The following is a 23668-nucleotide window of genomic DNA, read 5'->3' as shown; positions in this document are numbered from 1 at the left end:
CTGTGTGGATTCAGGGTGGTATGGAGGAAAGGGAGGGGTGGGGAAAGCCTGGCAGTCAAGGAGGTGAGAACTGGGGGAGAAAAACAGGTGCCCAGGGTTCAGGGAGCAGGTGGTCCTTGACAAAGCCTCTGTCTGGATCGTCAGATGTGTGACCCATGACTAGAAGCTGTTTCTTGAAAATTATAGTTGATTTACAATATTGTATTAGTTTTGGGTGTACAACATAGTGATTCAGTATTTTTACAGACTGTACTTCACTTAAAATTATTACAAAATATTGGGAAAATATTCCCTCTGCTGTACAATATTCCCTTGTCACCTGTTTATTTTAAACATATTAGTTTTTACCTCTTAGTCCCCTACACATATCTTGGCCCTCCCCCTTCTCTCTCTCCTATGGTAACCACTAGTTTGTTCTCTGTATCTGTAAGACTCTTTCCTTTTTGTTCTGTTTTTTTTTTAAGATTCCAAATACAAGTGGTAACATACAGTATTTGTGCTTCTCTGACTTCACTTAGCATATTACTCTCCAGGTCCATTCATGTTGTTGCAAATGGCAAAATTCCATTCTTTCTTATGGCTGAGCAGTATTCCACTGAATATATATACCAGATCTTTATCTATCCATCTGTTGATGGACATTTAAGTTGCTCCCATATCTTGGCTACTATAAATAATGCAGCTATGAACATTAGGGTGGATATATCTTTTCAAGTAGTGGTTTTGCTTTCTTCAGATAAACATGCAGGAATGGAACTGCTGGATCATACAGTAATTCTGTTTTTAATTTTTTGAGGAACCTCCCTACTGTTTCCACAGTGACTGCACCAATTTACATTCCCACCAGCAGTGTGCTAGGGTTCCCTTTTCTCCACATCCTCGCCAACATTCTCTTTTTGATCACAGCCGTTATGACAGGTACAAGGTGACAACCCACTCTAGTTTTGATTTGCGTTTCCCCTAATGCTTAGCGAGGTTGAGCAGCTTTTCATGTGACTGTTGGCCATCTTCCTGTCTTTGGTAAAATGTCTGTTTAGGTCTTTTGCCTATTTTTTAATCAGGTTGTTTGTGGTTTTTTGATATTGAATTGTAAGAGCTCCCTTTTGGCCCGCAAAGTTTCCACTGAAAAATCAGCTGATAGCCTTATGGGGGTTCTTTGTATGTGACTCTGTTTTTCTCTTGCTGCCTTTAAAATTCTCTTAAACTTTTTAATTACCTTGATATATCTCAGTGTGGGTCTGTTTTGGTTTATCAGGTTTGGGACCCTCTGTGCTTTCTGTTCCTGGAAATCTATTCCCTTTTCAGCTTCGGGAAATTTTCAGACATAATTCCATCAAATACATCTTCCACCCCTTTCAATCTTCTCCTTCCGGGACTCCTAATTGCAAATGCTGGTGCACTCGATGTTGTCCCGGAGGCCCCTTAAACTATCCTCATTTCTTAACATTTTTCTTTTTCCTGTTCTGACTGGGTGACTTCCATTATTCTATCTTGCAGATTGCGTGTGTGTTCTTCTGTATCACCTAGTCTGTTATTAAGCCCTTCTAGTGTGTTTCATTTCAGTTACTGTGTTCTTCTCTGACTAGTTCTTTTTCATATTTTCTGGTTCTTTGTTAAGAAGGCAGGGAAGAAGGATGGGAGGGAGGGAGAGAGGAAGCCACCGTTTGCCATTCTTCAGCATCCACACATTATTATCCTCTCTTGTCTGCAGCTTCCCTAAGGAAAGCTTAAAATTACTGTCCACAGTAATAACAACTATAGAATTTAAAACATAAATGTATGTTATATCATTTAAAATATTCAACAAATTGAAATAAATGCAAAGCTACATGCTGATAACATCAGGTGACCACATGACATTAAAATTCGCCATTTTGGACTACTGTAAAAAACCTCAGCAATTTTTGAAAACTACAAACAACAGAGATTATTTGCTGTAATTGCCTGTCAGTGAAACTAGAAACAGGTGAAAAAAACGAAGCAAAAACAACCATGTTGAAATTTTAGAACTCTTTTCAGGAGGAAATTTTGGATCTAGAAGGCCCTGGAACCCACATGCAGCTCAGAAAGTTAGAAATGGAAAAATGAAACATGAGAACAGAGAAACAGAAATGAGACTGAAACAAATGAAAATATCTTAAGGCTCAGACACTTGGAACGTTTTGATGCCAAAATCCGAGAGCTAATTACAAGGTGATATTCCTTTCTTTCCTCCCTTGTGTCTCCTCCCCTCTCCTCCCCTCCTCTCCTCTCCTTTCCTTTCCTTTTCTTTCCAAGGGAGAATGTCTAGAGCAGCCTTTCCGAGTTTCCCGCAGGGAGGTGGAGGGGCCCGCAGTGCCTCTCGGGAGGGTGGAGCAGCCCTGGAGGGGAAGGGAAGGGGTCGGCCTGGCTGGGGTCTGCCCCCTAAGACAGTCTTAGGGGACCCCTCAGCCCAAGGATGAGAATAAAGCAGCTCATCCAGCCTTGGGTCACCTACAAATACCAAGAGGCCTTTACGTCACCCAATCCAACCTCCTGTCAAGAGGAGGCAGGTGGGCACAGTGGTTGTGGTGGGGGGTCCCCTACTCCTCCTCGATGGGCCCAGGGCCGCCCCTCCTGCTGGAGAACACACAGCCGTCAGAGCAAAGCACAGACCAGACCCTGGTTCTCGCACCCCTCCAGCCACCCTCACACCACACGGGAGCAGCAGGACCAGGCCCAGTGCTGGGTGGGTGCATGCCCCAGCCGTTTCCCCAGTGAAGTGAAGGGGAATCGTGCCAGTGCACACGTGGTTCCCATCCTGTCCCGGACAGGGTCTGCCCTTCACTGCCTGGGGCTCCTCAGTTCCCCCCTCTGTAACCTGGGGATCTGAGAAGTTCTCTCAGGCACCCAGGATTGCCTCAGCAGTTGCAGCCCTGACTTGTGCGGGATGCGGCTCCTGCCAGCCCGTGTCCCAGGATTATCCTGTGTGAGCTCCCCAAGCACCCCAGAAGCGGCCCCTCCACCTGGGCAACAAGAGGGGAGCCCTGCTCTTAGGTGGCCAAGAACCGACATGGGCTTCCAGAGGCCCGCCCCCCACCTCCAGCCCGGATCCGTCCCGCCCACTCGGACCTTGTCCTGCCCTCCTCAGGCCAGGGCGTGGCCACCTGACTCAAAGGTCTGGGAGCCAAGCACCCCCTTCCTATCTGATGGCACTTCTGACCCAAGGGTCAGACCAGACAAACATGACATTTAAATTTCAAGAAAAAATAACCAACGTTCCCCCCAGAAAGCTTGTACCAAGTCACACCAGCCGTATTTGGGAATCCCCGCTTCCTTACGTCTTTGCCAGCCCTGGATTTTAAGAACATTCTCTCCTTCCCCCCAGCCATCTGTTTGCCAAATTACAATTTTGCATTCTTTAGACTTTTGATTTCTTGAAATGTGTGCAGGTGAGCAACTTTCATTTCTCGCGGTTTCTTTCATGTGTTTAATTACCTCTGTTTATTTCTGTCCTTGTAACTCTGTCCCTTTACCCCCTGGGGTTCTGGCTGCTTTTTTACTGATCTGTAGTTCATTAAATTTGACAATGCAAACATTTTCCATTCTGTCATTTATCTTTCACCTTTGTGTTTTTTCCTGTAATGCACAATGATTTTTTTTTTATGAATCAGGTTTTGTGGGTTATTTCCCTTCTGCTTACTGAGTTGCACACTGTCCTATGACAGTCACATCAAATGGGTCTGTGATGACCCCCCATACGGTACGGGACATCCAGCGCCACCTCTGATGCAGATTTCTGAGGCTGTAAACTCTCCTCTTCCCTCTGATTGGTTTCCTCTTCCGCGGAATTATTTTCCTACCCACATTTTTCTGCATGGAGGGCCGATACAAACCAAACTCAGAACACAGCACCTTTTCCTTATTTCTCCAAAACCTCTTTTGCGAAGATGTCACGGTAAGAAGGCAGCAGACCTCAGAGCCCAGGAACCAGGTGCCTGACTCACTGCTTTTCCTCCCACAGCTTTACTGAGATATAACTGACATATTGTGTAAGTTTAAGGTATATAAAGTGCCAATTTAACACACCTAATACACAGCAAAATGATTACCACCATCGCATCACCTAATTGCCATTTCTTCTTGGTGTTGAGAACATTTAAGATCTGCTCTCTTAATTCAACGGAAAAAAAAAAAAGTAGAGTTACCATATGATCCAGCAATCCCACTCTGAGGCATATATCCAGAGAAAACTCTTATTCGAAAAGATATATGCACCCCAATGTTCATAGCAGCACTATATACAATAGCCAAGACATGGAAACAACGTAAATGTCCACTGACAGATGACTGGGTAAAGAAGATGTGGTATATACACACAATGGAATACTACTCAGCCATAAAAAAGGAATAAAATAGTGCCATTTGCAGCAACGTGGATGGACCTGAAGATAGTCCTTCTACATAAAGTCAGACAAGGAAAGACAAATATCATATATCAGTTATACGTGGAATCTAAAAAAAATGATACAAACGAACTAACTTACAAAACAGAAACAGACTCACAGACATAGAAAACAAACTTACAGTTACCAAAGGGGAAAGGTGGGAAGAGGGATAAATTAGGAGTTTGGGAATAGCAGATACAAACTACTACACATGGAATAAACAAGTTCCTACTGTATAGCACAGGGAACAATATACAATATTTTATAATAATCTGTAATGAAAAATATGAAAAAGAATATATATAACTGAATCACTATGCCATATACCAGAAACACAACATTGTAAATCAACTGTTAAGTCAGTAAAAAAAAAACCTGCTCTCCTAGCAACCTTCAAGTACATAATACAGTACCTATAATCACTATCATCACCATGCTGTACAACAGATCCTCAGAACTGATTTTTCTCTGTTGTATCCTTTAACATCTCCACGTTCCCCTATCCACTCACTCTCCCCACCCCACCCCCACTAACCCCCTGAAAACTACCACTCTACTCTTACCAGGTAGGCTTTTGTAGAGTCCACATGTAGGTGACATCACACAGTGTCTGTCTCTCTCTGACTTACCTCACTTAGCATAACGTCCTCATCCACACTGTTGCAAACGGCAGGACGCCCTTCTTGCTCATGAATGATGTTTCGCCTGTGTATACACAACTCATCTTCTTTATCTACTTACTGGTGGGCACTTAGGTTGTTTCCTTATCCTGGCTGCTGTGTCACTGCTTCTTACACTGTGCCCAGGTCACATCTACTCTGGGGAATTTGTCCCAGGCAAAAATTTCTTCTAAGTTTCCCATTTCAAGCCTTTCACCCCAACACAGAGCAGGTGAGGATGGGGGGCATAAATGTCTGGCGATCGCGGGGGCACCCCTGAAGGCCCAGGAGCCGCTCGCCGTGTGTAACGTGGGTTTCCCCATCCTGTGCGGTGTGGCGCAGAATGAACACAGCAATACAAGGATGATACAGGAGCTGGCTAATGAGACACCTTCAGCAGAGCTGGCCAAGCCCCACGAGGACAGCAAAGGAGGGCCCCAGGCTGGGAAACCCAGAGGGCAGGACACCCACTCGCTGGGGGCGGGGGATCGGGTAATGCGATTTGGAGGGGCGGTTTCTAGGGCACTGCGGACAAAAACTAAGCACAGAGTATTTGCTCCTGGAGTTTTATTCATTGGTTTAGCAGGAATTATTAACAAATACTCTAGTTTCACAAAAGCGGTGTTGTCCCCACAAAAGCTTATTTTTCTAGGGGGTGGGGAAAGTATAAAATTCTGAATTTTCACTTTGAACGTGGCCCAAGTAAGAGGAGCTCAGCCACCCGCAAACTTGAGCCTCCCTCTCCCAAAGGGAACTTGAGACTTCCTGGGCACCGGGAGCGCTGCGAGGCTTCTAGGAAATTGTCTCACAGGTCCTGTCCAAGCCTAGAATTCTGAGCCCATCCAGAGAGATCAGAGCTTCCATATCACACACCAACTCTAGGTTTTTATGGTAACTGGGGCCTCTTTTTCTGCCATGAACAGATGCATTTCCCTGGATGGGAAGAGAAAGCCTAGAGTCCCCCTGTAGGCTGTCTGCTGCCCAGACGAGGCTTCCCGGGCTGCGTGTCCTGGCAGATCTAGCACCACGTGTCCTGGGAAGAAGCCCTGTCCCCGCAGCGTTCTGCTGGGGCCTATGGAGGCTCCTACCTGAGCCTGCGTCCAGGGAGCTGGGGAGAAGGTACCGATGCAGCTATCAGAGCCCAGGCTGAGGCTGGGGCCCATCGTGGGGGAGCGGGTAAGTGGTGCTGGCCACGGATGGGAAGGCAGGGGACTGTACAGCTTCCAAGATCCTGGTGTGCCGAGGACCACCCAGGACCGCAGGGGTAGACCTGCCCTCCAGAAGCCGCCTGGCAAAGGCAGAAATCTCCTCATGACATCTCAGCTCATTCGTCCATCACCGAGAGTCAAGCCCTGCCACTTAAGCCACCACTTCACATTCCATATTCACATGTAGGACTGTCCTCTCTGGAAAGGGGATCGGAGGGGCTCACTCACTTATTCCAACAGCACTCAGACAGCAGGGATTTCAAACGGGCCAGAGAGAGGGAAAGACATGAAGGACACAGGGTTCCACCCCCTGTTTAAGGGACAAGCTGCTTCTCGGGCTCTAGGAAGCCCGACGGCACAGGACTGGACTTGGACCCTCACCGCGGGGGTCCACAAGCCCAGCCCCGCATGTCCCCTAGCAGACAGGGGCTGGGATTACATGCTTGCCTCTCAATTCCAAACCCTAGCTCAGCCTGAACTATCTTCTAAAAAACAAATGAGGCAAACGAAACACCCCTTTGGCTCTGCCCTGACTGCAGATCCCTGCCCAGGGCTCACCAAGAGTCGAAGGGCTAATCCCCTAGCTCCCAGCACCCTCAGGTCTTCAGGACAGAGGTCACAGCCTACTCTCCACCTGCTGTTCTTGTTCAGACCTGCTTCTGGCATGAGGTTGGGAAGGATGGGGATGGGGGACATGGCAGACAGGCTCCAGAGCCGAAGCTCCAGGTTTACATCGAGGCCCTGACCCACGCGGCTCTGGGACCCCGGGAAAGTGACCAAGATGGTCTGTGCCTCGGTTTCCCCATCTATAAACGTGGAGGACACAAGGTGTCATCTCATCGTGTTGCAGTGAAGAAATGAGAACACTGATTAGTTCAGTCCCTTGCACACTGTCGATGCTCAGTGTCAGCCTCCGCTCTCATCCCTGCCAGAAGGCTGGTTTGTGAGGCCCGCTGGGAAGGCCTGGGCTTAGGACGCTGACTGCTGGGCTGCACGCCCAGGTGCGCATGGAGCCCTGAGGCCAGTGAGATGTGCTGCCCTTGGAACACGCCACGGAGGGAGGAGCCGGCCAGAGTCCAGGCTGTGGGGGAGGTGAGTGAGGAGATTTCCTCCTGACAGGGGTGGTTTTTCACTAAATTCACGTCTCCTCGGTCTTAGGGAGAAGAAGGGGATATCGTGACTGTCCTCATGAGATCTGAGCCCCAGCACCAGGAGGTCCCCTTCTCCTGCTGTCACAAGGGTCTGGCTTTGTCCTGGAGGGAGCAGGGGGTGGGGAAGGTAACCCCTGGGAGGGTGGTCAGCACCTGGGGTAGAGGCATGTGGCTCTGTCTCCCCCCAGGTGTCTCCAGGGTGAGGCCAGGCCCGGCTCCCACCAGCACTAAAACACAAGCTTTTTGGGAACTTCCCACGGGAACTCGCTTCTCCCGAAATGGCCATAGCATGCGGTCTTCTGGTAGATGGGCTTCTTCAAATCCAAATCCCTGCATGTTCAGCAGAAGAAAGGGTCATTTTAAGTGGAAAGGGAGCAGGGTTTCTCCAAATTTTGAGCACAGGAGTAACTAACAGACTGTGACAGTCTGTGTGTGGAGCGTCAACCACTCAGAGCAATCCCTGTAAGGTCCTGTCTACGCCACACTACATAATATGAGGTGACTGCCACTGGCCCTAAGGAAACAGGCTCAGAGGTTCAGGGGCAGCCTGGCCAAGCAGATGTACCTGGGAACCAGTATCTGAACTCTGGGCTACTCTCCACCCCGCTGACCTGGCCCAGATCAGTATCAGCTCTGCCAAGATCCAGGGAGCAGGGGTGACATTAGAAACAAGAGCAGTTGGAACTAGACTTGCTGATTCAGTTCCCCACCATCTGGCCTTGTCATTATTTTCCTAAGATCCCCAACCTGCTCACAGATGGCCCCCCTGGAGTCAGTGTCTGCCGAGCCAGCAGGGACCTGATGCAGCCTCCTTCGTCCTGAAAACCACACATCCTGCATCTGGGGTGTGCGCTGTACTGGGCCAAGAGCTTGAGGCCCCTCCTGCTTTGGGGAGGCTGAACACCCTCCTTTCTGTTTCTCTCTCCACTGAGCTGAGCACTGGGTGAGGGAGGAGGGTCCTAACAGTGGCGGGGGGTGGGGGTTACCTGACGATGACGCCAGGCCGAAGGTCAAAGTTCCTGTTCACCACGTCCAGCAGCTCTCGCTCTGTCTTCTGAGAGGTTCCATAGGTGAAGACGGAGATGGACAGTGGCTCGGCTACACCAATGGCATAGGAAACCTTCCAGAAGAGCCCAGGGTCAGGGACGGGCCCCTTGCAGAGACCCTCTCGTCCTCAGGGAGGGGCTGCTGAGACCACGCATGTCCTGCCCAACACGCTCCCTCCACCCTGTCCACCTAGAAACCCCACCATCTTCTCGGTGGGCAGTTTTGGCACGTGCCCCTCTCCCTGAAGGTAACTGTTTTATGTTTTTCCCTCTCCCAGGTTTGCAGGGTACTGGCCACAGCGCCCAACATGACACACACACAGAGGCATGTCCTCTGGCAAAGTGTGTGGCCTTACCCTCAGGCCAGTGTGTCAGTACTCAGGGCAGAGGTGGGGGTTCCAATGGGGTGGGGTGTGACCCACCTGCACAAGCACCCTCCGGCAGAGCCCCGCTTTCACCAGGGACTTGGCCACCCAGCGGGCAGCGTACGCTGCCGAGCGGTCCACCTTGGTGTAGTCCTTCCCAGAGAAGGCACCCCCGCCGTGCGCCCCCCAGCCGCCGTAGGTGTCCACGATGATCTTGCGACCAGTGACGCCCGCATCCCCCTGCAGAGGGCAGGGAAGACGTGGAGGGAGGAGATGGGAGGGGTGGCCGAAGCACTGCAGTAGTCGCCGCACCGCAACTTAGAAAGGGTTCCTGAAGCTGCGAGGGGGCATTCTCCAAAGACCCCTTGGCCTGAACTCAGCCAGAAGCCCTGGGCTCTAATCCCACTTCAGTGGCTGACCAGTCACAGAAGTCAGCCTCCTGTCAGAGCTTCAGCAGAGAGTGCAAAAGATGGGCCCCTAGGGTCACATTCCACTCCTCGGTTTTTAGAAGTCAATCATAATGGAAAAATCCAAGTGCAGGAGGAAATTGCACTGTGACAAACACACCTGGGCTGTGGTGCCAGCTGGTGACACCCGGCAAACTTCAAGTTGCCCGTTTCCTCGAGGGTCTGCTCTGTGCAACACCAGTCAACAAAGTGTGTGTGTGTGTGTGTGGGGGGGTGTCTATGTTAAATGATGTGAGGAAAGTCTGCGTACTATACCCCGCCCCCACTTAGACACCCACAGCAGTTCACCCCAGCATGCCTAGGCTCTGAGAAGTCCTGCAAGGAAATACCACAGGCTTTACCTTCTTTTCACCCTGTTTCTGCGCTACCTTTGGTCACAGGACCCATTACAGGGGCTCTGCTCTGTGACAACACGTCTGGAGCAGAGGCCCCCTGGCAGCGGTCAGCAGCCTCTCGGAAGGGCTATGGCACTCTCCGTTTGCTCACTCCTGCAGCACAGGAGGAAGGGGCAGCCCGTGTCCCCATCTAAAACACAGCCCCACCTTGGTGCCCACAAGAGCTGGAGGTAACAGGTGGCAAAGACCTGGCAGGGCCACCCAGGCAAGGTGGGTGCCTGTGGTGGTGAGCACTCAGCAGGGCGCTGGCAGCCTGGACATGTCGGGCGGCAAGTATGAGACATCTGGCGTGCGAGGGCCAGGCAGCACCAAGTGGGGGCCTGCTGAGGGCATGGGCCCCGTTCCTCCTGAAGGATGCACAGCAGGCTGCACAGAGGGCCCGGACCAAGCTCCCCCCAGCAGCGGGCAGCCACTGACTCCTCCTGCCAGGAAACCTGCACGAGCCTCTAGTCCAGCCTCATCCAGCAGGGGGCAGATACCAGAAATAAGAAAACAACAATTTCAAAGCCTGTGGAAGGGTGAGCTGACTTCACATTTTATCCCGGGCCAGACCTGGCTGAGCCACATAAAGCTATCACCTCCTGTGGCCTTTGTGCTCGGGGAGCTAAGTAACCCTGGGTGGGGGTCGAGGGGAGATGAGTCAGAGCCTCTTTCAGAGACAAGGACACACCTGGGGGCCGCCGATGACAAACCGCCCACTGGGCTGCAGGTGGTAGATGGTGTCCTCGTCCAGGTACTGGGCCGGCACCACGGCCTTGATCACCTGCTCCTTCAGGGCCCTGCGCATGTCCTGCAGCGTTATATCTTCGTCGTGCTGCACAGAGATGACGATGGTGTGGATGCGCAGGGGAATGACCGCACCGTGGTCCTGAGTGTACTGCACTGTCACCTGGTGGTCGGAAGGGCAGGAGGAGACATCGTGAGGCCCCGCCCTGAGCTGAGGACACATCGCTGCTGGCACAGATACCCAGGAGGCAGGCAGGGCTCCCAGGAGCCAAAGCGGGGCTCTTGTCCTGAAAGGGCCTTCAGGAAACTTAATTTGACACATTCTTATATTTGAGTAACTGCCTGGTGCTATGAGATGACCGGGCACGTGCCATAAGTTATTCCCACCTGTGACCATGATCTGTGCCGCCTGGAGACTCAGATGTGACAGACCTTCCTCTCTGTTTGTGACCTACTAGACTCCACTTCTTCTGTCTCAGAGGGCTACGTGCCAGCAAATGTCCCCGTGGCCACAGCCCTGCTCTGAAGCCCCATGGCCCAGGGTCGCGACATCCCGGTTCCTGCTAAGGAACACAGGTGTCCACAGGCCACACGCCCGCCACCCAGGCCCCTCAGTGGAGGAGCTCAGGAAGCGGGGGACTTGTCAGCCAGCTACAGGGACGGGGTGAGAGGGACTCAGCCTGGATGACTGAGCTAGAGGAAGCAGCAAGCTCTGGGGTGCCAGCCTTTGGGAGTTTGGGCAAGAGAAAGGAAAAGCAGAGGGCACGTGGAGGGAAGGATCCTGCCTTCCTGCAGCAGCCTCGCAAGGCAGGCCACCACAGGGACAGAGCCGAGACTCACTCCCACCAGCACGGGTCAGTTCCGTGCCTGTTCTAGGCATTACCAATGAAGATTTTAGCCATCCCAGCAAGATGGGCATTCTTGTCTCCACTTTACAACTGAGAAAAAACAGGCTCTGAGAAGTGCAACAACTTGTCCGAAGTCATAGATGAGTCAGTGAAAAGCCCAAGAACCAAACGCTGCTCCGTCTGCTCCAAAAGCTGGTGTTGCTCCCCCAGCAGCACAGACAAAACACTTCTGCACCCTGTCCTTCACTGACACAGCAGGGAGCGCCTGATCTGGTTGTTAACTGAGGAGAGCAGCCTGGGCTCCCGGGGCTCACAGAGTGAGGGAAGGAGACGGTGAGGATGGCTGATGAGGTTGGGAAAAGAGAAAAGGAAGCTAGCATTGCCTGAGCTTGCACTGCAGGCTAGAAGCCACGCCAAAAGCTTGAGAAACTGTTACTAGCCCCATTTTAAAGACAAGAAAGCTGAGGTTCCAGAACATAAATACTTTGGTCAAGATCACCCAGCAGGCTCTGACCTGGAGCTGCGTGGCCTGGTAGCTGGTGCCCTGTCCAGCAGAAAGCTGTTACTCAAGACCCTCAGTGCTGGAGCCCCAGGCCCCTTGCTGCCAAAGCAGCGTGAACCCACAAGAGCAGTGCCCAGAGGGGGCTATGGGTGTGTGGGGCCTGCAGGAATACAGCTATGCCAGATGGCCCTGGGGGGCACACTGGTTGGTAGGCACAAGACTGCTCCCTACCCCCAAGGGCCTTGATGGGACCACAGGGCAGCAAACAGTGCCTCCCTGGGGCTATGCTTGCAGCAAGGTCTCTGCCTGCCCAAAGGCACCTCAGATATCCATCAAACACTGGACTTGTAACAAACTCCTTCTCTACGCCCTGCCTGGTCCAAAGAGCAACAGGATGGGATCCGGAAGAAGGAAGAGAGACAGCCCTGACCACATGATGCCTGACCCTAGCAGGATGGGCAGACGCACACCAACATTTGTGCGCTGAGAGCAGCCCTCGAATGCCGGGCAGCGCACACAGTGGGCCTGAAGAGACGGAGCTGGAGCTGGGGGGGTGGGGGGTCCCAGTGGGGAAGCCCTGTGGCCGGCTCTAGAACCAGGCCTGCTGCCTCTGGCCTCAGGAGAAGGCTCACATCCCAAGGAGATGCTGGGGCCCATCTCTCCACTGCTCCAGGGCTCCCGGCTCCCCTGCTCTGCCGTAGGCCCCAGGCAGAACTGCGGCAGAGCAAAGGGCTCCAAGCATGGCTCTTGTCACATCAGCAAGATGTGGGGAAAAGTACGCCATGGAGAACTCAACTCTGACCACATACAAAAATAGCCACCCGTACTGCCACTCAGCTCTCAGTATCAGCAGCAGAAATTTGTTCAGGTGGAGAGACTCATCCGGTTCGCAATCAACACTCTGGTTGGATGACGGAAACCCTTTACCAGTAAGGTGCAGAGGAGGAGGTCCAGCAGTTGCTCCTGGCCGGGCGCCCCTCCCAGCGCGGCAGCCTCATGGAGTGGGCTGGCTGCCTGAAGGCTGGCCGAGGGGCCCTGGGAGACTCCACCAGCAGACCCAGACCCGCACCCACACCTTCTCCGATGCTGCTGGCTCAGGGCCTGCCCGTGGCAGAGGAGTCAGGCAGACTCTTTGGTGTCCAAAGCAGCACTGGTAAGAGAATTCAGCATCTCCTTGCAGGAAGGGAAAGCCTGGAAGAGCCCACCCCCTCTTCACTCCCTTTGCTGCCCTCAGAAACCTTCTGTTACTAAGCAAACACAGGAGGCCTTTTCTCTTTCAGCTGGTCCGACAGGTGGATTAGGTGGAGCCTCCTGTTCTAGTCTCAGGCAGGGAAAAGAAAGTTGAATCACCCCATTTACTAGCTCCTGTCCCTGATCAAGGGCCTCATTTTCTCATTTCTCTCTCCACCCCGCTTCTCATCAGAACACAGCTCTGGGACAGGGCCGGGAGGGCAGGCTCCTCTTTCGGGGGCATCATGATCTGCACATTTTAGCTCTCCTGCCCACAACCTCAGAGAACACCTGAGGGATGCCCATGATCCCACTTCCCAGCTCGGGGATCACGTGGATAACACCCGAAGTCCCAAGGAAGGGTTTCCTGTGGGCCGTAAAGGCACTGCTGTACCCCAGGTATAGTCAATATGCAACCTCTGCCTTGTGTGGCCTACACGTGGGGTGAGAAGGACGCACCTCTGTGCAGCTGGAGAAATGGGACAGAGTCCCATGCACTGCGCTGAGCGTAAAACCACATGTGCCAAGTTCTAAGTGCAGGGGCAAGAGGAGGCCCCATCTGGGGGTGGTCAGGGAAGACCACGAGGAGGTGGGAACTACGCTGGCCACTGATGGACATGTGGGGACCAGAGAAATGTTCTGAGGAAGGCAAAGGGTGGGAGCACAGGGGCAAAGCACTGAGAAACGAGGGGAACATGGGTGAAAAGATATTGATCAAGCAAAGGCTGGGGGTGGGAGCAGAAAGAGGTAAAGCTGGAAGACCGTAAAAGGCTTTAAATACCAGAATAACAAGTAGGGGCTACCCCCAAACTCAGGAGGAAGCAGAAAGGTGTAGAAGATGCTGAGCAGATATTATGACATTAAAAGTGAAGCCCAAAGGGAATTAACAGAAGTTTTCAGGCAGGGAGAACCTGTGGGAGGACATAGCACTGGTCCTGGCCCTGGCCTGGGAAACAGGCTGGAGCAGAAGGGATGCTCTGGATGGAAAATACAAGGCTCAGGCAGAGCGGAGACAGGGTGCTGAGCAGGCCGGGGACTGGTGGCCCCATCGCAGTGCCTTCAGTCGGGTAGAGCTGTCAGGGCCATGTATTCACAAGGTGAATGAGGAATGGGGCTGCTGATTCAGCCAGATCTGCAGGTGTTAGATTTGGGAGCTGAGTGTGCAGAGGGAGAGGGACAGAGGGTGCAGAAGAGCAAGTGCCAAGGGCCTGCTGGGTGTAGACAAGCAGCCAGGGGAGGAAGCCCCGAAGAAAGGGGCCATCGGAGTTAAACACGATGTGGAGAGTGAAGCCGGACGCGGGGCCTCCACATGTGCTAACACTTGCATCACCACTGGCCTTCAAATACTGACTTCAGTGAGGATTTCAACACTGCAGGGGGCACAGAGGTCAGGGCCTCTGGGGACAGAGAGACGGAATCAGCAAAGGCAGAGCCTTTTTATGAGAAACAAAGCTAAAGGACCAGCGTGAGCTGCAGACAGTACTCACTTATGGGGCGCTCAGGCTTTGCTCAAAGACGTGGGGGCAGTGGCTGAAAGTCTGACACCAGTTAAGGAGGAGGCCTGTGGCAGGAACTGGGGAATCCTATTACCAGAGTCAACATACGCTAAGAAGGTTAAAAAAAAAAATCTAGAGTTGTTCTTCACATTTTTTTGTATTTTTGAAGTTTTTCATAATAAGCTGTTGAGGAGCAGGGAAGAAAACATCTGCAGCCAAAGGGTTTTCAAATAAAAAGTTCTTTTCAGAATCAACCCTTTTTTTTTTTTTTGAGTGCTCAGGCTGAACAGTGTGGAAGAACCAAGAGGAAGGGGGTGTTTGCAGTGTGCATCCGGAGCCCCGTGGGGGGGTGCGGCGGGGAGGGGCTCACCTGTGTCTTGGAGTCGGGCCGCAGCCAGGGCAGCACCCCTGAGCGCCGCAGCTCAGCCATGCGGGCGTTGAGTCTGTGCGCCAGGATGATGGTGAGCGGCATGCACTCCTCTGTCTCGTCTGTGGCGTAACCGAACATCAGCCCCTGCAGCAACGACCCGCCTCAGACGACAGGCGACAGTCTCCCTCAAACCTGAAACTCCACTGGCCCACACAGCCTGTGTCCTGGGCACTCGTGGAGGGGAAGACGTGGTCCCAGGAGGGGAGGCAGGGCCACGTCGGGTGTCCCTCACCTGCCGTGCCCTTAAGTCACTGCCCTGAAGCAGGGGTGTCTGACTCATGCAGGCACGTGGGGGGGGGGGTCTACCCTGCAGTGCAGATAATCCATTACACGTGAACCTCCCCAGCCAGCCCCTCAACACAGAGCACGCCGCACAGCCCTCCTGACGCAGCGCCCATGCTCAGTGGTTAGTGACCTGATCTCCAGCACCAACATTCTCCTCGTTTCTGTCCAGATGGACACACTGGGCGATATCCGGGGACTGCTGCTCCAGAGCCACCAGCACGTTGCAGGTCTTGAAGTCAAAGCCTGGGAAGAAGGAGAGCGGGCCTGAGTGGGGTCTCGCCCCAGCAGGCGGGGGGAGGCTGCGAACTTCCCGGGAGACTGCGTGGCTCCTGACAGGGCATTTAGTGTCACAGTGGGTGGTCTCCAATCAGCTGCCATCTGTCGGGGCCCAGAATTGAGGCCCAGGACGGGGAAGGCCAGTACCCTTCCTGCTCCATCACAGGGAACTCTTTAGTCAAAAAAGCCCTTCACTGTGTGTTTCACTCTATACCTGATGCAGAACTGCTATATTAAAACCAGGTAACAGCTCCAGCTGCTCTGGCTGAAAAGCAGGCGGGTGACTCGGGTCATACCCCCTTAGCCTGTCCCAGAGGCACCTCCCAGGACCCAGGCTGAAAATCGCTGCACTGAGTAAACACCAGGGCCCTTCCAACACTGTCACTCGGAAGCCCTGGTGTTTGCTGAATCCAAGCATTAAATATACCCAACAATATGGTGCACGTGAACTGTCCAGAGACACACTCACAGCTGGAGTCCCCGACCCTGAGATGTGCACGGGGGCCTGGAGCAGAATGGAAATGCCACACCCTTTGAGGCCAAGGCCCTGCTGGCCCACCCCCCAAGCTCAGACACAGAGATGGAGGCCGGCCCCCCAGGCGGGGGGCAGCGGGCTGGGGACTGGGACTGGGATGCAGCAGTCTTGGCCAGCAGCAGCTCAGGCCAAGGAGCCCCGGGAGGGAGCTCCACTTGTCCTCGCTGGGCTCAGCTACACGACAGGTGTGAAGGAATTGCTAAACAGCACAGGGGCCCCACCACAAGGTCAAGTATCAACGACAAGCTGTTACCCTCTCTCCAGTCTTGTTTTCCTACCCATACTGCCCAAATGGGCTTACTAAAACAAACAAACAAAACCACAAAAAAATCCCAGATCCAATCTATCGTTTATGTACATGCTTCAAGTGGGGACTTACTGCCAAATGAAGTAAACTGGAAATCGCTTGGCCCCAGCTGGGCCATCCCAGCCGAGCACCTCAGCTTTCAGTGAGCCTTAAACACAACCTCTTTGCCCACCTCCACAGGTCTCTGCCCAGAATACTCCCAATCTGACTCGCATTCCTCCTCCACAAATCTGATCAGCTCTCAGTAAATGTCCTGGGACCCCCCACCCCTAGATCCTCACCACACACTCTGCCACCGACTTGCCCCAGGGCACCCCATGTAACTGCATCAGTTATTAGCGCCAGGCCGTGCCCCTGCTAGGCAGCGCCCCTGCTAGGCAGTGTCCTTTGCAGCCTCCTGTTCCCAGGGAGGTTTCTCTAGGGAGCTAGCTGCAAGGACTCACCAAACTCTCGTTTTAACTAATCACCCCATCTAAATAATAAATCTTCTCAGTGCTGAAAATTAATTAAAGGCTCCAAGTGACTTGGGAAAATAGAGTTCAGGGGACTAAGGAGAGACGAACAGGACTAGGAAAGGGCAGTGAGTGCAACCACTCCGGCAAAGAGCAGCAGGGAGTGGTTAGCTCGGGGCCCTGTTACTCAGTCCACCTGCTGGTCCACTCGGTGCATCCACACTGATGCACTCGGCCCACGAGACGCAGCCAACAGCAGAGCTGGGCTCATTCTCGCTTCTCCCCTTCTAGGGCACATTATACTCCAGGGAAATTTCCCTGCTAAGTAACACAGAACAAGATTGGCTCCTGAATAAGGTCTAAACAAGTTGGCTTTTCCCGGTAGAACAGGGTGAAGGCTCCACACAGTAACATATCAGGAAGTTGCTGCTCCGGGTCAATGTGCTTCCTCTGTGAATACCCCCGTGTGCTGACCGGGAAAATCAGCCTGTCCTCATTGGTTCTCTTCCCAGTGATTCCTGATAAACCTTCAAAACTGTCCTGTGCTCCAGTGAGTCCTCTGGGCAAGCCAGAAGGTGGCTGCACCAAGCTTCAGTGCATCCCTGCCCTCACGCAGAGAGGGGCCCTCTCCCAGCCCGCCCTGATCCACAGAGATGCCACACGTCATCCCAACCAACCAGCGACTGGACTGTCAGCATATACCGGCCCCAGCATCTGGCCCTTGTACCGCACCCTCTGATGCCCCTCCACGCTCGGCCCCTTCTTGCCTGCCTGGTCTTAGATGTCGGACTCTGCTCCAGGGCCCCCTGTTCTCTCCAGCTCTCACCCTGACCTGATCTCAGGACTCCTCCTCAAATCCTGCCTGTGCCCCTTCCCTGGGTTTTAGGCCCCTACACTGCCTGGCACTGGAGCTATCCTGGGCCAGGCTGTCCCCTCCACCTGCTATCAGTACCAGTCCTGGATTGAGTCATCTTCTTCTCTGTCTAGAATGGGAAGCAGTATAGTTTGGTATAAAGCACAGGAGTCCCAACCCAGACAGCCACACACTGACGGTGTCACCTTCTACAAATCATGCACATCTCTGAGCCTCAACTGCTTCAACTGCGTGAGAACTAGAGCAGAGTTTCTCTGACAGTCAGGTAGGAAGACACACACAGAGACCAGCCCCAGCGCCTGGCAGACGACATATCCCCCCAGCCCTGCCAGGGGGCAGCTCCTTTCACTCAGAGCTTCTTCCTCTTCCAAAGCTCCGAGAAGGCAGGACCTTGAACGAGACCAGAGTCAGCAACAGATGGGCAGGGGCTGGTCCGCCTGGGCTGCCAGAGAGCTGGCAGAGGCCACGAGCCCCGGACCCTGGCAGGTGGGCCTGGGAGTGGTTTCCCGCCTGGTGGTATCTGCTCCTCCCGAGGACGGAGAGCTGCAGGTGGGACTCAGCCCCGGCACTCTCAGCAGGGACCAGCGGGCCTGCCCTCACCCTTGGCCGAATCGTCATAGCCGATGTGCCTGACAGTGTCTCTCACCACCCGCTGGTAGTCCACCACAGCCGCGGACGCGATCTCCCCGCACAGCAGCACCATGCCCGTCTTGCACACCGTCTCTGCGGGGGAAGGGGACCGGTCAGCAAAGGGCCGCGGGCTGGCAGAGGGAAGCGCCACGCCTCGACCTCTCAAGGTGCCAACAGGGAGGCTCATGAGGAGCCATGCAAGGAAAGGACTCCAGAGAGAAGAGAATGATGCTAATAAAGAGTACATCTCAGCACAACTGCTATCTTCAAATGCTGCCTGGAGAGCTGCGCCTTGCAAAGAACTGGTCACGCCCGCGTTTTCATCTGGGGCGCTTACTACGTATGTGATGGTGAACTACTTATTCAGCCTCAGCGGTTAGAGGGAGATAATCCTAGGGCGGCCGTGCGGATTAAAGTGAGGCAGCAGTTGTACAGAGTTATAGAGAATGCAGCCTACACACGCAAGACCTCGCCCGCCCCCCTGCTAAACCTCCACTGCAGGCTTCAGGGAATGAGGTCCCAAACAAAGAATCAAGGCAGGCTATTTACAAAGAGGTGAGGGCGAAGCCCACCCTCAGGGACACGCATCCCTACACTGCTCAGTACAGGAGCTAGGCTGGCACTGGTGAGGGAAGGGTGGGTCTGTGCAGAGGGGAGGACAGGGGGCTGACAGTGAGGGGAGTGAGGCTCTGGTATCCATGCTGGGTCCCTTAACCCATGATCTTAGCCAAGGCTCTGATTCGGTGTCACTCAAGACAGTCCCTCAGCCAAGTGAGGGGCTAGACCTATCACCTGTGGGGCCCTCCTGGCTCTGGAGTCCCCAGCACTCTGCTGTGCCGAGGGATTCAACGCAGGCAGAGGTTTCAAGCTCAGCCCACTGAGGTCTCCAGCAGGGGGGATCAGGCGTGTCTTACCGCAGGCCACCTTGGCATTGGGGTCCTGCTTGAGGTGGGCATCCAGCACCGCGTCACTGATCTGGTCACAGATCTTATCTAGACAAGAATGTAAGAGTGGAAGAGTCACGGGAATATTAAGCCTAACAAACTGAAATGTTAAAATCATGAGATATTTTGTCAGTTTATGTATCTAATCTACCTACAAGGACACTTTTTAAATATAAGAAAGCATAAAATAATCGACATTTTTATTTCTTCCCACTTCTGCCTTAATTTTGGACGATATATATTATATAGTCATAGAATTCCCTAAGAAAAGAAATATATTCCAAAACCAGTTATAAGAGTCTGAAGCAATTCACACACACACACGCATATGCACACCCGCACAAATCCTTCTAACTAAAAAAGCATTTCTGGGGGAGGGTATAGCTCAGTGGTAGAGTATGTGCTTAACATGCACAAGGTCCTAGGTTCAATCCTCAGTACCTCCATTAAAACAAACAAATAAAACAAACCTAATTACCCCCACAAAAAACAAAACACACCCCCCAAAAACGTTTTTTAAAAGTTTTTTTAAAAAACGTATATCATTACTCAGCATATTCCCTTTAATTCTAACATGGAGAAATGACTGAGAAACCAAAGTTAAACTACTAATGATGTCGGTAAGATTAGATGCCAAGAGGTAAAACAGGATGGGACAGACAGATGCACGGTACTGCAGGTTCCACAAGACACCATGCAGAAAACACCACACCCAGTTCCGTGGTGCCACCCCTAAGAATTCCGTGAGAGCGCCTCTGTGCGTCACTGCTGCTGCGCAGAACACTTTCACAAGCAGCTCTCACATCCTCCCCGCGGTCACTCAGCCTCCTGAAGGCCAGACGTTCTAACAGCTGGGTTTGACCTCCTCAATCAAGGTGGCATCTGATCTCATTCTTCTACACTTAGCCTGAAAGACTCCTCTTAGGCTGGACGAGCACGTAGACCCTGGAAAAACGCACTCCTGCTTTGGGGTTGTGTGAACTGCCAATGTTCACAAATCCAGAATAAAAGAGACATTTATTTACACATAATACATCTCATTCAGTGTTCAAAATACCAACAGACTCTGCTTTTAATAGATTAATAAGTTTTTTCCGGTTTTACTGAGGTATAGATACATAAAAATCTGCATATAATTAATACACACAATTTGGTGAGTTTGGATATCTGTACATACTTGTGTTACCATTACCACCACCAAGGTAATAAACATCCATCACCTCCAAAAGTTTCCCTGTGTTCCTCTAGATTTTTTTTTTAAGCTTTTAAATTAAGAACGCAGATCCATAATCAAGTGCTTGTGTGCTTGAAAGTGCATATTAAGTCCTGTAATTACAATATTAGTTAATCTAAAGATGACTTCTATCTCCTGCCAGTGGCAGATCCTGGTTATAAACCGAGGTTTGTCTGAGCCCATCCATGCCTCTGCACCCTCTACCAATGAAGGCCTCCTGCTGCTCAAATACCCACTTTATACCTGGCCACCAGGACTCCTAGAAGCTACCCACATGCTGACCATGGATGACTCTGCTTGTTTAAAGGATACAGGCCACATGTTCCCAAGGCACACAGGGAAACTGGATAAGGGATATTAGGGATAAAGCCAGAGCTGAGCAAGGGTATCAAGATAGTTCCACAGACTAAGACAATGCCTCAGAGGGTCCTTCCTGAACTGTTTCTCCAGGCTTTTAAAATTTCTATCAATATCACTTAGTAGCCTTAAGATAGCCAAGAGCTGTTTTTCTTGGAAGTTGAAAAAGAAGTATTAATTTTTTCTTTCTGATGGAGAAGAATTCAGCCCTGGAAAATGAGAAGCAGAAAGTCACCAAGGAAATGGTCTTACATAGACAGTTAATTTACAGTGGCAACTGAAAGGAGAATCAGACAAACTGAAGGGCTGTCATTAAGTAGACAAAACAGCCAACTGATGGACTGGAACTTTGGTTCTCTGTCCACCAAGCACACTGCTGTGTGTATGACTGGGCCGCGGGACACTGCGGGACAAAGCACCCACTTCCTCAGGCAGAGATCCTATATACAGCCGTCTCCTAATCTATGTGTGGCCTTCACAAGCCATAGAGCTGTCCAGAACATGTCAAATGTAGCAATGGGTCTGAGATGATGAGTACAGTAAACCTAGAAACATCACAAGTTATGCAAGGTGAAAGATGCTGCTTGCATTGAATTGAGCTAAGTCACATACAAAGCTCAATTTAAGCCAAGGTTTCTCAACAGCAATATTGACACTTGGGGCCAGAAAATTCTTTGTTGTGGGGGATGGTCTTGTGCATTCAGGATGTTTTAGAAGCACGCCTGGCTTCTACCCACTAAATGCCAGTATCACCCTACTCCCCCACCCCTTGCATAGCCGTGACAACCAAAAGTGTTTCCAGACAGTATAAAATGCCCTTGGTGGGGAAAGGGGCAAAACCTACCCCCAGCTGAGGACCAGGGGCTGAGGCATGTGGAAGGAGCAGTGTATTGAGATGTCTAAAGCTGCGTTACATGGCATGGAAGTTAAATCTCTTTGGGAAAGAACAAGGATGAGGAAGATTGAAAAGAAGGTTAGCCTTGGTGATGAGCTACCAGAAACTTCACATAATCCAAAGAATTTTATAGAACTGCTTACACACATAAATCCGTGTGCCTGGCCGCTAGGGTTCTCCTAGACTAGCAGTTCTCAAAGTGCGGCTCCAACACTGGCGGTATCTGCATCTCCTGGGAACTTACTAAGACGCAAGTTCTTGAGCCTCACCCAAGACCCACTAGGTCAGAGTCTCTGGGGGTGGGGCCCGGCACTCTGTGTTTTAACAAGCCCGCTGGTGACGCTGATGCACCCTGACGTCTGAGAACCACTCTCCTAGAAACTGGAGGCTCCAACTGTGGTCTTCACAGCTGCCTCTCGTTTCCCACCTACCTTTCAGGGACCAAAGAAATGGCTGGATTTTCTTCCAGGACCTAGAGAGCTCTCTCTCTCATCACCTGTTAGAATGCACTGCCGTTCACTTCTAAACTGCACATGCTTTTCCTGCAAAACTTAGTGACCCGTGGTCTTGTTTGAGGGAAAATTCCGTTGACTTAAGCTGCTCATTGATAATAGATTAGAGCTTTACTCAAAAAAAGAAAAACAACTTTCTATATAAAGTTTATATCTGATGAGCCATTTTCTATGCACAGTATGTCTGTCCGACGAACTGTGTGTTCCTTGTCGCAGCCCTGCCGCAAAGTGGGGCGGGGGCTGCCACAAAGACCCCTGGCTTCATTAACATACAACTTATTATTTGCTTAGTGAGTGACTGTTTTACAAAATTACAAATTAATAGAATTTTAAAAATACTTCATATTGTTCCTCCCGAGATCCCTTGTAACAGTAACTGACACAAAACTGTTTTTCAGGCCATGAGGAGTGGGGACACCCCCGGTACAGGTCGCCATGGGTCCAGGACAACCTACTCACCCGGGTGTCCCTCTCCTACAGATTCCGATGTGAACATGAAGGCTCCTTCTGCAGCGAGAGAATGGCCGTACAGGCCATCCACCGGTCCGTTCATCTCTTCACACAGCTCCACTCGGCCTCTTCGAGGTAACAATTTTAATGCTGGGACTTTGCCTGAGTTTGGTTTTTTTTCCCTTCTCCTTTAAACCCAAGGGGCTGGTCTTTGGCAGAACCACAGGGCTCACTTCTGCCTAAGAGCCCGCGAGCACGTGAGAGGAAGGTGAGGATGGGTGGGAAGGGAGGGACTGGAGACGGATGGGTCACTCCCTCCGACTGGTCAGAGCTTGCTCTTGAGTGAGTCCTATATATGGAAAAGTGAAAGTGCCTGGATAATCATGTGAGAAAATTGGAGGAGTCCATTTCCTGGGAGTGGCGGGGGGGTCTTCTTACCTTGAGGAACTTCAGTCCTTAGCTCCGATCCCCAGGCCCTGAGCGTGTGGCCAGTGTGTGGTACAGAAGGCTGTGTGGAGTCCGCAGGACTGAAGCCCCCCTGGGACTCTGCTTTAGCTCTGCAGCTCATCTCCACAGCGCTCCAAGGCCAACACCCCACGCTGGAGGGTGAGGGTCCATGCTTGCTCAGGGAACCAAAGAGGAAGCAGGAAACTCCTTCCCGGAGATATGGTTTAGGCTAAGCTTGCAACACAGGGTGGCCTTTGCTCGTGGCTGCCCTGCCTCCTCCCCTACACCTCGTTTCAGTTGGGCTCTTCCCTCCTCCTACTTCCTCAGAGCAAGAGAATGCACCTGTACTCTGAGTCAGCTTGGATGTTACACAACAGATTCATTTAGAGGAAAAGCTTTTGAGCCCACATTTTTTTGCTCATAGAAATCATGTAAACTGTCAACTTCTCTAAGATGCTGGCAGTCATGTTAACAAGCAAGATGTTAAAAAAGTATCTGGATGGATTACAGAGAACAATGATTTTTGGAAAAGGACTCTTGA

At 51.9% G+C, this 23668-nt stretch overlaps 1 protein-coding gene across 1 annotated transcript; it reads right to left on the bottom strand.

Moving 5' to 3' along the window:
• Positions 1-5614: 5614 nt before the first annotated feature.
• On the bottom strand, positions 5615-23198 carry MAT1A (methionine adenosyltransferase 1A). The gene is made up of 10 exons (XM_006211620.4): positions 23119-23198; positions 22690-23029; positions 19203-19280; positions 18259-18381; positions 15345-15457; positions 14870-15013; positions 10368-10586; positions 8893-9075; positions 8411-8544; positions 5615-7754 (listed from the first exon to the last, which is right to left on the bottom strand). The coding sequence occupies exons 2-10, from the start codon at positions 22781-22783 to the stop codon at positions 7652-7654; spliced, it is 1191 nt and encodes a 396-aa protein (XP_006211682.1). The 5' UTR covers positions 22784-23029; positions 23119-23198; the 3' UTR covers positions 5615-7651.
• Positions 23199-23668: the final 470 nt, after the last annotated feature.

This window comes from Vicugna pacos, chromosome 11 (assembly GCF_048564905.1).
Source record: "Vicugna pacos chromosome 11, VicPac4, whole genome shotgun sequence".
Taxonomy (NCBI): Eukaryota; Metazoa; Chordata; class Mammalia; order Artiodactyla; family Camelidae; genus Vicugna; species Vicugna pacos.
Note: the sequence above shows the minus strand (reverse complement) of the source record. Positions and strands in the feature narration are given on the sequence as shown.